The following is a 14,109-nucleotide window of genomic DNA, read 5'->3' on the forward strand; positions in this document are numbered from 1 at the left end:
CAGCTTGAAGAATTATTACAAAATTAACATAGCTGTGTAATCAGCACCCAAATCAAGAGCTAGAAAATTTCCAGTACTCAAAAGTACTCCCCTATTATCTGCCAGTATCTACCACCTCCAAAGGGTAACACCACTATCCTGACTTCTAATATGATCATTAAGTTAATTTTGCTTGTTTTTGAGCTTCATAGAAATGGAATAATATAGTATATACTATTTTGCGTATGACTTCTTTTACTCAACAAAATGTTAATTTTTTTTTTTTTTTCTTTTCTTGAGACAGGGTCTCACTCTGTTGCCCAGGCTGGCCTGCAGTGGCACGATCACAGCTCACTGTAGCCTCGAACTCCTGGGCTCAAGCAATCCTCCTGCCTCAGCCTCCCAAAGTGCTGGGATTACAGGTGTGAGCCACACACCTGGCCCAAAATGTTAATGCAATTCATCCATGTTGCTCTTTGTAGCCATACTTTTTAAATTTTCACTTCTGTATAATATTTGATTGTAAAACTATACCACCATGTATTTACCTAGTTGTGTTGGAGAAATACATAGAAGTGGAATGTCTAGGTCATAGGTGTGTATATTTTTAGATTTAATAGATACTGCCAAACTATTTTCAAAAATGACTGTATCAATTTATAACCACACAAGCAGTTTAGGAGAATTCTGGTTGTACTATTTCTTTGTCAACACTTGATATTATCTTCCTTTTTCCTTTTAGCCATTATGATGAATATGTAGTGATATTCTGTTGTGGTTTTAATTTTCTCAATGAGGTGCTGTACATTTTTATGTAATTATCAGTCATTTAAATATGACTAAGACTTAGGTATGACTAAGTCTTTTTCTTACTGATTTTTAAGAGTTTTTAATATATTTTGGAAATGAGTTCTTTGTTGGTATATGTATTGCAAGTATTTTCTCCTACATTGTAGCTTGCTTTTTTGCTCTCTTAAATATCTCTTTCGATGAACAGAAGTTCTTAATTTTAATCTAGTCCAATTTATCAATCTTTTCCTTTATAGTTTGTGTCCTGTTAAGAAATCTTTACCTCTTCAAGGTCATGAAGATCAGTACCTTATATTATTTCCAGTGTGTGTGGCAGGTGGAGGAGGTGGTGCATCACCCTATAGAGTAAGATTTCTCAGGGCAGAGAGGACACTGCCACCCTCCAGAGAGGCGGGCAGCAGGCGGGATGGGGGCAGGGAGTCCATGAGAACGTGGCTGCTATGGGCTGTGTTCCCAGCTGTCAAGCGTGTAATCTGGAGTGAAAGAGAATCCTTTTGGTGGTGGAGGTCCTACAGAGGATACTGCGGGGTACTCTAAATCAATTTTGTACCCTAGACACCCAGTTGACTGTCCTCTCTTCTCCACTAAGACAGGAAAAAAAAAAAGGAATCTGCACTCCTGCACAGTGCCAGTAGCACAGGGCAGGGATGAAGAGCTTTCAGAGCCTTATAGCTGTGATTTTCTTTTTGTTATTAAATCTGATGCTTTTGTTCTTTCCAGTTTCTACCACATTGTTTCATTTCCATTTGGGAAGAGGATGTTGAGGTGGCTGAATTTGAGAGAGGTACTAAAATAATGTTCAAACTGCTTGTTCCCCTGCTAGGCTGGTCGGAGCCCCTTCCCTGAGCCAGAGCTGACAGGAGCTGCTTGTTCTTCTTGGAGAAGGAGTGGGAGTAGAGAAAAGAACGAATGAGAGTTGCTCCTACACTTTGAGGGGCTCTGAGGATCCGTCCCCCCCAGGAAACCACTTTCGTTCCCCAAGCCCCTCTGCTGCTCGTTAGTTGCCCTCCAGACTAGAAAGCCATGGTTTGTGCTGGGGCTGGGTGGGGCTCCAGGGACAGTTTAGGCTCTGGCCCTCCAAAGGGGAGGGGGTGGCTATAGAGCAAGCAGAGGGTCACAGCTCAGTCTGTACCATTTGCTTGTCACCTTGAGAAGTTCCACCTTGTCTAGCAAAACCTCCTTTCAGAGGCAGCCACCACAAAGGGCTCTTATGAGAGCTACTGCCCCACCCCCACCTTCACTTCCACTCCCTTTACCATTATTTTTCTTTGGGGGCAGAGCTGAGGGGCCTTCCTGCTATGACTCTGAGGGGCTGTACTTATTTTAAAAGGAGATTCAAGTCTAGAGACTTCCCATACCAGAGATTCATTTTTCTGATTTTCCAGTATACTTGGAGGACACTCAAGGGGTGAAGTAAGGCTTTCCTTTTCTAGAGGGCATTTTGTCTTTTCCCTCTTTCAGCCTCTTGAGCTATTTGGAGATTTAAGAAGAGAAGTGAGAGCCAGCTTCTAGTACCACTAGACCTCAGAACAGGGACCACTTCCTTACAGGGGTAGGAGATGGCAGGGAGAAATGGATGTCTCATTGGTAAGAGGCATTATAGTATAGTGATTCAAGTGTAGGTTCTAGAGTTCAACTTCCTGGGCCTTCTGTTTCCCCATTCTGCTGTGACCTTGGTCAAGTTACTTAATCTCTTCAAGCCTTTGTTTTCTTATATATAAAATGAGATTGGGCTTCAAGTCATGACAAATAAGTAACTTAAAAAAACCAAAAATAAATAAAATGAGAATGATTTTAGAGCCCAACTGATAGGGTAACAGTGGAGGTTAATTGCAGTAATGTGTCAAAATGCATAGCCTAAGTACCTAGCACATAGAAAGCATTTACAAAGTTAATCTTACTAATATTTTTCAAGCCTTCTGTTTGGACCTCTTTTCATAGTCTCTCTTCCCATCCCCCTCCTTTTCTGACCCTGCAGTCCAGAGAGCTAGCCAAGCCTCAGACTGAACCAGAAAAATCTGAACAGTATACATAGGACTTGGACTTTGTCTCAAACTGTTTTGAACTCTGCACCTATCTTACTCCATTGCATTTACAGCATCGTGAGAGAGAGGCAGCAAAATTATCTCATTTTGAAGGGAGGCCACAAAGAAAGTGATTTAGTAACTTGACTAGATTGCATACATGCATGTTTGCTATATGACTGTATGGCTGCATCCATTCTCCCACCTTGTTTTTAAAGGTCGGGGGGGGCGAGTTGGACTATGACTTAATTAATTTGCAAGGTCCCTAAACAAAAGATTAAGTTTGGGTTTCTGTGTGTTCTTTTTCCTTATAGCCCAGCACTGAGTGGATGCTCAGGAGCTGGAGGCTAATCATAGAGCGTGGCGAGGTCGGCCGCAACAGGGCAGCATGATCAGGGAAGACCTTGTTGCAGGGACAGACCCAAACAAAGCTAAATCAGACCAAACACAGGGGCAGTGTCAGCTGTCTCTTCAGTTTCACATTTGGACCTTCAAGGGCAGTGTGCCTTGTGTATTTAGGGTACTATGTGTTCTCCCAAATCACCAAGGTTTCTGATCAGTGAACTGATAGAGGGGTATTCTGTGAGGACAGAGAGAGAGACCCAGTATCAGAGTTGGTTATTGCCTGAAACTCAGAGATAGCTCATCCAAGTGAGCTGCTATGGAAAATTTGAAATGAGGAGAAAGGAGAATGAAACAGTTGTCTTCTAAAAATCCAGATATCACCACCCTATCTCTTTTCTCTGTCCTGAGAATTTTTTCTCTCAGACTCTGAGGAAACTGTGAAATTAATCCCCTCAAAAACCATTTGGCTGTTAGCTATTTTTATGATCTATATCTCCAGGTCGTATTTTTGTGTTTTCCAGATAGCCCTTATTGAGTGTATATTACTTGAAAATGGAAATGACATAGCAGAGCATTTGCACAAGCCACATTAGGAAGCAGGAAATGGTGGTGAGAGAGTTCTTGGTTCAAGCATTGTGGGATCAGTTGGGGTGTGCAGAATACTCTTGCTAAAATGTTGTTGGAAGCAAGCTGTTTGTGCTTTGTGTGCTTCTGGAGAGAGTAGGAGCTTTACTCTTTACTGTTATACTTGCCACCCAGAAAAGAGGGTGGAGAGAATGAAGATGAAACCTTGGCCTCTTGGGTAGGTCCTGAAGAATTGGAGAGTAAAGGAGAGCTTTGAGAAGCAGGGGCTATTTGGGGGGAGGTAGGGAGACAATACCTACTGAGCAGACACCCTTTAACATATCATCCCATGGAATCCTTCCATCAGCCTCATCAAAGTAGCTGTTGGTCTCCTCATTTTTCTGGTAAGGGAACAGAGGCTAAAAGGGGTTAGTAACATACCTGGTAACTGGCAAAGCCGGGATTTAAACCCAGGATCTTCTGATGCAAAAGCCATGCTGCCTCGGTCATTACTAGAGACCGAGGAGTCGGCTAGTGTGGTGATGGTGGGCAGTGAACTACCCACAGGTTACTGGGTAGATTTCTGTGTCTCCCTGATCTGGACCTTGACTGGATAATAGTGTGCTTTGGGACACCAATGGAGAGAAGTTAATACAGATGCTCCTCAACTTACAATGGGGCCGCATCCCAATAAATCCATCCTAAGTTGAAAATAGTAGAGCCAGGCGTGGTGGCTCATGCTTGTAACCCCAGCACTTTGGGAGGCCAAGGCAGATGGATCACCTGAGGTCAGGAGTTCGAGACCATCCTGACCAACATGGTACAGCCCCATCTCTATTAAAAATACAAAAATTAGGTGGGCGTGGCAGCAGGCGCCCATGGTCCCAGCTGCTTGGGAGGCTGAGGCAGGAGAATCGCTTGAACCTGGGAGAAGGAGGTTGCAATGAGCGGAGATTGCACTCCAGCCTGGGAGACAGAGCAAGACTTCTTCTCAAAAAAAAAAAAAAAAAAAAAAAGCGGAAAGAAAGAAAATATCCTGAGTTGAAAGTGTGTTTTTGACTTATGAGACTATCCAAAGATAGCCCCATCATAGGTCAAGGAGTGTAATGAATGCCTATCACTTTCACATCATCAGTAAAATAGAAAAATCCTAAGTCAGGGACCATCTGTAATTGGATCAGACCTGGTTTCTTTATGTACTTTATCATTAGGGCATTTCTTAAGTCCACTTAGCACTCACTGGAGTAGGGCCAGGCAAGAAAAGTCTCAGTGTGCCTTGCAAAGGGAAGGAACAGACATTTCTTGGGCACTTACTCAATTCTCTCATTTAATTCTTTCACATATTCTGTGATGTAAATGTTGTTAGTCTTGATCCCTCAGTGCCTGACTCCCAGTGTCTCTCCTTTCCCTCCCCTCTCTCTCACAGTAAACCATTAAGTATGATGGCTTGCCCACAGTGCCACAGCTAGCCAGTAGAAGACCACCTTAGGTACAAATCCACATCTTGGAGACCTTAAGGCCAGAACTTAAAGTGTATTTCTTTTTTTTTTTTTCTAATTCCTGAATAGCCTTGCTTCTTCCTCTTTGAGTGAGAAGCTACTTTGGGCTTTCTTTTTTAAACCTTGATACTATCCTCATGCATTGGGTTCATCTTTCCTTCTGACTCTCAGCGTTTTACTACTGCAGTTGGGTCTGTGTCGTGGATCCAGGGCCATTTCAGATTATCTTTGATTTAGGGATTTCATTTGGATGGTAATAGTACCATCTCACAGAGTATACATTTTAATTAGCTATATATTTGTTGGTGATCTCCCCTCTAGAATGTAAACTTCAAGAGAGCAGGGAATTTTATCTCTTTTGTTCACTACCGTATTCCCAGCATCTAAATAGTCCCAAACACCACAGTAGATGATCAGCAAATATTTGTTAAATATGAATGGATTGGCAGAGGGGGAGTTACGTTTCTTGAAGAGTCCTTCTCTTTAGAGTCTTCTTCCTAAACTACATTTCTTGTTCCTTTCTCTTTATTCTGGCAAATTCCCTGGCCATTTGAGACCTTAGAAGAGTTTTCTAATGTGCTCTTATTCCTAAGGGAAGCTGATGGTTCACATTGCTGTGATTCCCTAAGTGGAGACCCGGGCTCCCGAGGGAAGGAAGTTTGTATCCAGACCAGCAATGTTTACCACATTGCAAGAGGGAGGAGCGGAATTCTTACTCTTAGGGAAGTCACGTGTTGTGAGCCCTGCCCTTGCGATATTGTGATGGTTAGTGCCAGGGCCTTGGGGCTGTGCCAGTTTCTGGGGCGGGTGCCAGAACCAAAGACATGCTCAAAGGCTGACTCTGGAGAGCTCCAGTTAGCTTATTTTCCCTTTTTCTTCATTAAACCTGTATCCTCAGACTGTGGGCCCATATTTATAGGGTGAGCAGTAGATCAGATCTAGCCTTTCTTACCCAGGATTCTAGAAGTTTCTTTTCTGAAACTCAGAGGAAAGTAAGGCAGGGAGGAGAGGCAGATTTTGTATTTGTAGTTGAAAATGCTAATTGGAAGCTCTCTAGAAAATCCTGAGAGAGTCTTGGGTTTTCTGGACCACTGGGAGTGAGTTTAGACCTCATGAAGATGAGAGTTACCTCTAAAGAGGGGAGGTTGGACCCTCAGAACCAAGATGGGCTGCAACAGGGACAAGAAGGGGAAATAAAATGCCCTACAGGATTTCTGTCACTTTGGTTTGCCTAAAGTTTCTGGTATGGCTGTATACCAGGGTCCAAAGTCCCAGCGAACTGGAGATGGGAGAGTAATATAGCTCTTGTGGCTGTTGAAAAATCACACTACTAGAAGTAAGTAATGAGGAAGTACTAAGAGTTTAGGTAAATGTAACAGAGAATCTAAAAAGCGAAGCCTGGAAGCAGCTCTGGATTCCTCGTTGTTCCATCAATGCTAGTTTGGAGCCAAGGAAGCTTTGGCAAACAGTTGTAGAGCAGAGAAAGCCACTTTGTGAAACAAAAGGAAATTCCCTTGGGCATAACCTTAAAAAATGAAGTCCTTTGCAAACTAGTGAATGTGAACTTAGCCTTCTAGTCTTGTTTCCCATGAGACACATCCACATATCCTGTCTTCACACCTTTATGCTTCACTTACTTCCAGCACATCCAAAGTCTAACTTTGCAAGGCTTGTCTTAATGTCACCACCTCTGATGCTTTTTGCAGAATTCTGTGTCAAAATTCATCCCTTTCTTCTTCTCTGGTTCCCTATTACCCTTTGTTTAGAACTCTGTTATAGCAAATCACTTGAAAAATAAAACAAAACAACATATGTCTGCCTATCTCCCACATGCAAATCTTTGAGGTAGGGACTCTGAGTTACTATTTTTTTATTAACTCAGACCTGTTATGAGGGAAGGATTGATGCATCGGTTTCCCCTGCCTTGAATCCTGTAGTGCCTGGCACATAGCAGACTCTCAGTAACTTTTTTGCTTACTAGAATTGATTCTGGGTTAATCAGATGAACACATTCTACAAGTAGGCTGACCTGACTCTTCTTTCCCTCCCCACTTTGGGCAGTGACCCGCATTGTGGCTGGTACATCGTGCTCCTGGCTCAGTCGCACCTATGGCAGGGGGCACTATTTACTTTACTTACTCCTGACTCCAGCATTCTCCCTTTGATCTCTGCTGCCTGCCCCAGATAGCCACTACCATTGTCCTGCCCCAGGAGCTAATGTTTCTCTTTCCCAAGCTCCTGCCTCTCCACCTCTCTTCCCTAGTATATTTTGAGAATGAGGCCCAAGGAATCTGTGATAATGGGGAATGGCTAGAATGGGATTAAGAGTATGGTCTCTCAGCTCCCACGGGTTCCAGTCTGGTCCAGCTGTCTCCTTTTTATCTGCTCCCTTTTCTTGACACCTTGGGGAACTTGTTCCTCAGCTGGATGGCAGGTCATCTGGGATGTGAAGGATTGCAGGTTGTGATCCTCGGAGAAGCTGGATTGCCCTTTTGACTAAAATTTTGCTGTTCAGGGAAGTAAATAGGATAGTAATTATATGTGTGGGCCCTGAAGCCAGACTGCCTGGGCTCTAACCCTGTGCCACCACTTACTAGCTGGGACCATCTCAGCCAAACGGGGTCATGCTAGTGCCTACTGTGCTCATTTATTCACACATAGTTACTGAGCCTCTACCGTGAGGTGACCTCAGCGTTCTTCTAGATGCCAGGAAAATAGTAGTAGAAAACACAAAAATGGTTTAATACATTTTAAGTACTTAGAGCAATGTCTAGCATATTTAAGTATTCGACAATTATAGCAATATGCTGTTGCTAGGACTTTTCTGAGAATAGATGGTCAGGTGGAATAACTTTGCCAGCAACTGCAGGACCAGATCTCTCTGAGAAGGGGAAGGACAGAGGAAGGGCTTAGATTAGTTTCCACATTTAGACACAGGTCCAACATTTCTGGCACTTCATTTTGAGGTTAAATACTTGAGCTGAGTGAAGGTCACCCTGAAAAATTGATGAATCTGTTTGATTCCATGGAAAGGGCAGGAGGAAATGACTCTGGACTGCCTCATTCTGCCTAACCCATTTGTGTAGATAGCACAGTGCCTACCAAGTCATGTATGAGTGACCCTAAGAGAGGCTGTATTTCTTGGGTAGTATGAAGGGAGATGCTAGAGGTCAATATATAAGGAAGGAGGGCAGCTGTTTGCCTCCCCACCATCAGGGCTCTCTGGCTGTGGAGGAGAGAACCCTCTTTTGAAGGCGGTGTCTTGAGAGTTAGAGAGCTGAACTTAGGAAGTAGAGTGAGGTAGGGTAGAGGTGGTGTGGCCTGATAGTTTACCTTCCCTGTTTCAGTTCATTCCTCAGGGAATGCTGCCAGAGGGCTGTTAGACTCCTAGTGTGATTACTGGCTAGAGGCAAAGTTTGGACTCGGGGCACTGATTCATTGCCTGTGGTTTCCAGTGAAAGTCCAGGCCTGATATAGTCTTTATGGGGATAGGGTTGGAGTAGAAATGTATGTGACATTTCCTGGTAATCAACAAAGTTTTCAGCTATCCTGACTGGTTCAGCACCTGCTTTCCTGTTTCTCACATTTTCTCTTTTCTATCTTTCTCCCACGAGGGGCTTTCAGAAATGAATGCCCTTATAGCACAAAAAGGTGCCCTTGACCCACGATATGGGCCAATCCAGGATTCTTGGGTTGGTTCCCATGTGAGCTGCTGGCATGGCTGCTCTTGGGGACCTGCTAACTTGGCTGGGAACCATGGTGATTTGCACGCCTAGGAACAGGTGAAATAGTTCTGGGCCCTTTCCAAGATTCCGAAGTGCAGCCAGGTTTGGGACCACTAGATACCCTACGCTTTCATCTCATTTTTATTGCACTTTGTTCAGTCTTCAGCCATTCCCTCAACCCAGTTCAGCCAAGTGTATGAAACTACAACTAGGCAAATCATTTTGCTCTGGATATAAGTCCACAGTTCATTCTGTAGTGAAGGAAACAGATAAATATAATGTAATCATAACAGTGTTTCTCAGCCTTTTAAAAATTATCACTTCCCTGAGGAACCTTTTAAGACATTTTTTGCCTAATCACTCCCTCTCAGGAAATTTTAATGCCATAGATATACCAAAAAATCTATGTATGCTGTGTGTGTGTGTGTGTATGTGTGTGCACGCTTTATGCTTTAAAAGAGTAAATTTTTTTTACCCCTCAAGAACAGTTTTCACCCCCTTGGAGGAATCTCAGCCCACTGTGAGCATGTGGGTGATAGAGTAAAGGAGTGTGGGACAGCAGTGGGGAATGGAAAATGGCAGGGGGCCTCAAAAGTTTTGTCAGCTTTGTTTTTCCTGTCTCCTCTGCCTGAACATCACAGCTCCATAATTTTTTCTTGTGTTTCAGTCTGTCATTACCATTTTGCGCTCTCTCCTTTATCCTGAATTTTATCATGTTTCTCTAGTTTAGGAATGAATTTAATGAAAATAGTAATTTGTTCAGCTCAGGGAAAATTTAGGAGAAATAATTTCCTAAAGTAGCCCTCTAGGAAATCATCCCTTTGGAAAAAGAGCCTAGAAATCTATAGGGTATTCATGGGAAAACATAATAGACCTAAGGATTAGGGGAAATAAGATATACATTTGGAGTTGCCCTTCAGAGGAGATGTCCCGAGAAATCTTTATATTGGTGCCACCAGGCTTGGATATGGACGCCCCCTATTGGATCTAACTGCTTTATATTCATTTGGGGTTGATGCCAGTTCTGCATGTGGGGTATTAGATCGCTTCTCCAGCAGTACAGTGTAACTAATGACAGTATCTCCTCTCTCTTACAGAAACTGCCAGAGGCATGCAGCATTGGTGATGGAAAGCCCTTTGTCATGAATCTGCAGAATCTGTATATGGCAGTCACCAAACAAGAGGTCCAAGTGGGACAGAAGCATCAAGGCACTGGTGAGCACTCCAGAGGTACCTGGTCTGTCTGAGGATACAATTAGGATCTAGGTTTATGCTGTCCAATATGATAGTTTTCTAGCCGCATATAACTATTTAAGTTTAAATTAATAAAAATGAAATAATACTAAAAATGTATTTTCTCTTTTGCACCAGCCTCATTTCACGTGATTAGTAGCCACATGTGGCTGGTGGCTACCAAGTTAGTGCAGACACAGAACATTTCCATCACTGCAGAAAGTTTGATTGGGTGGCTCTGGTCTAGGTGCTTAGAAGGGTTAGCAAAAGAACCAGGAGAAAGATTAGTTTCCCTGGCTGGGTGCAGTGGCTCACACCAGTAACCTAGCACTTTGGGAGGCCAAGGTAGGAAAGGCCAGGAGTTTGAGACCAGCCTGGACAACATAGCAAAAACCTCATCTCTTAAAAAAAAAAAAAAGTTAATCTCCATACCTGAGACATGTCAGGGAATATGTAGAAGAACAGCTGGCTATTTTGAGTAAAGGAAACTCTCATCCTACCTGCTGAAAGTGGGCCTGGGGAAATCTTCATAGCAGAAACAGGGCTTTCTGAAAGTCAGCTGGAAGTTGGACCTGTGGCTACTTCTGTCTACTTACATATTTGTACCAAACCCTGGCCTTTATCAGAATGCTTGGTGAATACTAATGTCTTCCTGGTAAGAAGAAGGCATTTATCACTATCTTCTCTTGATCTTTCTGATTTCAGGAGATCCTCAGACCTCAAACAGTGCTTCCCCGCAAGGAATTCATAGCCAATGTGTAAACCAGCCAGAACAACTGGTCTCCTCAGCTCTAACCCTCTCAGTGCCTGAGAAAGAGTCCACAGTAAGTCATGAGCAGCTTCTTGGATGGTGTTCTGAGAGTTGGCACCTATATCCCCCAAACCAGTGGTCCCTGGAACTGCTACTTCATTGGCACTGCCTCAACAATATTGAGGGATATTTGTGACCAGGCTCCAAATTGTAGGTGTCTAGATGGAGAGTCATGGTCTTGCACATCTTCCCTTGCTGTCTCTTCTCTGTAGTTCTTGTAAGAATGATGTGCCTCGACTCCTCTTTCACCTTATCCCACTTCCAGTGATGGCCAGTGATGACCAGTGATAGTCAGCGAGGCTGTTCCTTGGGGGAGAAGGGACATCTCCATCTCCTGCTTAGGGTCTTATATCACATTTGCTGCCTGACATAGACTTCAAAATACCTATGTCAGACACTTCCTGAATGCCTCTTCTTTCTAGCTGGGCATGGTGGCTCACGCTTGTTATCACAACCTGTGGGAGGCCAAGGCAGGAGGATCACTTGAAGTCAGGAGTTTGAGACCAACCTGGGCAACAAAGTAAACCCTATCTTTACAAAAAACAAAATTAGCCAGATATGGCGGCATGTGCCTGTGGTCTCAGCTGCTTTGGAGGCTGAGGCAGGCGGATTGCTCGAGCCCAGGAGTTCAAGGCTGCAGTGAGCTATGATTGTGTCCATGTACTCCAGCCTGGGCGAAAAAAAAAAAAGAAGGCCTCATCCTAACCAGGAGCCATGAGAGGAAGAAAGTTCCTTTCCTAATTTCAGTGGAACTATTTCAAAACCCCTACTAACTTGGGTTCCCTTTTTTCTAGGGTACTTCAGGCCCTCTGCAGAGACCTCAGCTGTCAAAGGTCAAGAGGAAGAAGCCAAGGGGGCTCTTCAGTTAACCTGTTGTGGCCTCAGCTGCTGAGGATGGACTTGGAGAATAGCTTCCAAGCTTCACCTTGAAAGAAGCTTGCATGGCAGCAATATTTCTAAAACAGTGACCCAGTCAGAGGCCTACTGTAAGGGCAAGAAAACTGAAGTTCATGTTGACAGGTCCACAGGGAATTGGCCTTCCTATTCAAGTGGAAGCCAGTCTCTGAGAATCCCATGCTCTCCTCTCTTTTGGTGGAGGTTCTGTAGATTCAGGTTTCTACCATGGACTTTAGGTATATAGGACAAGTCAGCAAGAAAGCACCACACACTCAGGGAGCCTTGTCTACCTTTCCCTAGAGTCTCTAGCCAGCCAGCCCCCGACACTCCTCAGAGACCCACTTCTGTCTTTTGCATGGAATAAGAAGCACTCACACTCCCCTGCTTTTGGGATCACTTATGCTGTGGAACTCATAACCCAATTCACTTCACTGGGTACCACCCCATTGTTGTCTCTGGATGAAGTCTAGCCATCAGTCCAGTCCTTCAGATTCTTCTTAAACTTCTCTACAGTGGCCAGAGCTAAACCTCCATTTGGAAACTTCGATCTTGAGAACTCTCTTCATGGTGGGCACAAGATAGATAGATGATTGCTACTTTCTTGTGTCAAACTTGAATGCATTTTTCTCTTTGTTTCCAAAGTATAGGCAACAGGTTAAACTACCATGCGGGGTAGTTTATCGATCCTCCCACCTCATCCTCCTGAGTAACTGGGACTAAAGGCACACACCACCACGCCTAGCTAATTTTTGTATTTTTTGTGTGTGTGGAGACAAGGCTTTGCCATGTTGCCCAGGCAGGTCTTAAACTCCTGGGCTCTAGTGAGATCACTGCCCACCTCAGCCTCCCAAAGTGCTGGGTTTACAGGCATGAACCACCATGCCTGTCCCATTTCTGGTTTATTTACTTGTGATGGTTAAATGCCTCCTTATTCATATATCTTGTATATATACTGGTGTTTCTGTCCTGATGTCAAGTCTCAAGAGAAGATGATCAAACAATAATAAAATAATTATAATAAGAAAAACAGGCCGGGCGCGGTGGCTGGCCGGGCGCGGTGGCTCAAGCCTGTAATCCCAGCACTTTGGGAGGCCGAGACGGGCGGATCACGAGTTCAGGAGATCGAGACCATCCTGGCTAACACGGTGAAACCCCGTCTCTACTAAAATACAAAAAAAATTAGCCGGGCGAGGTGGCGGGCGCCTGTACTCCCAGCTACTCGGGAGGCTGAGGCAGGAGAATGGCGTGAACCCGGGAGGCGGGGCTTGCAGTGAGCTGAGATCCGGCCACTGCACTCCAGCCTGGGCAACAGAGCTAGACTCCATCTCAAAAAAAAAAAAAAAAAAGAAAAACAATAATAAATAGCTAACATTTATTGAGCAGTTAATGTATACCAGGTACTCTAATGAGCACCTGACATTGATCCTCATGGCATTGTATGAGGAAGATGCTGTTAACCCACTAAGAAATTGGGTCTTGAATGAGTAAGTGACTTATCAAAGATCGTACAGCTAATAAGTGACAGCCAGAATTTAAGCCCAGACAGCTGAGTTCTTCGCAGCATTATTATATACACTAATGAAAACATTTATTTTCCAGAAAGGACATTAGGTCCTTCTTTCCAGTCTCCCACTGTAAACGTCTGTATCCCATGACCTTGCCTCTTTTCAATAGGATGTTCTACTCCCCTGGGCCTCTTCAAGGAAGGAGCTCTTGAGGACTCCAGGACTTACCCTCATGCTTTTTCCTGCTAGCAGAGTCTGAGAGCTCCACCAAGGCTCCTTCCCAGTCACTGCTGATAACTTTACCCCCAGACCAGAGGACCCTAGAGTGTGCTATGTGGTAGTGACTGTCATCGAAGTGAATTGGGAACTAAATAAAAACAGCCTATCAGCTGGCTTACTTTGCCTTTTCGTTTCTTTCTTTCTTTTTTTTTTTTTTGAAATGGAGTCTTGCTCTTGTTGCCCAGGCTGGAGTACAATGGCACGATTTTGGCTCACTGCAACCTCCACCTCCTGTGTGCAAGCGATTCTCCTGCCTCAGCCTCCCGAGTAACTGGGATTAGACACCCACCACCAAGCCCAGTATAAGTTTTGTATTTTTAGTAGACACGGAGTTTCACCATGTTGGTCAGGCTGGTCTTGAACTCCTGACCTCAGGTGATCTACCTGCCTCGGCCTCCCAAAGTGCTGGGATTACAGGTGTGAGCCACCGCACTTAGC

General features: G+C 44.2%; 1 protein-coding gene across 1 annotated transcript in view; it reads left to right on the forward strand.

Moving 5' to 3' along the window:
* The window catches only part of NHEJ1 (non-homologous end joining factor 1), an 87,983-nt gene extending 74,734 nt beyond the window's left edge, over window positions 1-13,249 (forward strand). The window contains exons 6-8 of the mRNA XM_050752449.1: window positions 10,044-10,161; window positions 10,885-11,003; window positions 11,785-13,249. Coding sequence (XP_050608406.1) covers window positions 10,044-10,161; window positions 10,885-11,003; window positions 11,785-11,859 — 312 coding nt within the window. The 3' untranslated portion in view covers window positions 11,860-13,249. The remainder of the gene's footprint in view (window positions 1-10,043; window positions 10,162-10,884; window positions 11,004-11,784) is intronic.
* The last annotated feature ends 860 nt before the right edge of the window (window positions 13,250-14,109 follow it).

This window comes from Macaca thibetana, chromosome 12 (genome assembly GCF_024542745.1).
Source record: "Macaca thibetana thibetana isolate TM-01 chromosome 12, ASM2454274v1, whole genome shotgun sequence".
Taxonomy (NCBI): domain Eukaryota; kingdom Metazoa; phylum Chordata; class Mammalia; order Primates; family Cercopithecidae; genus Macaca; species Macaca thibetana.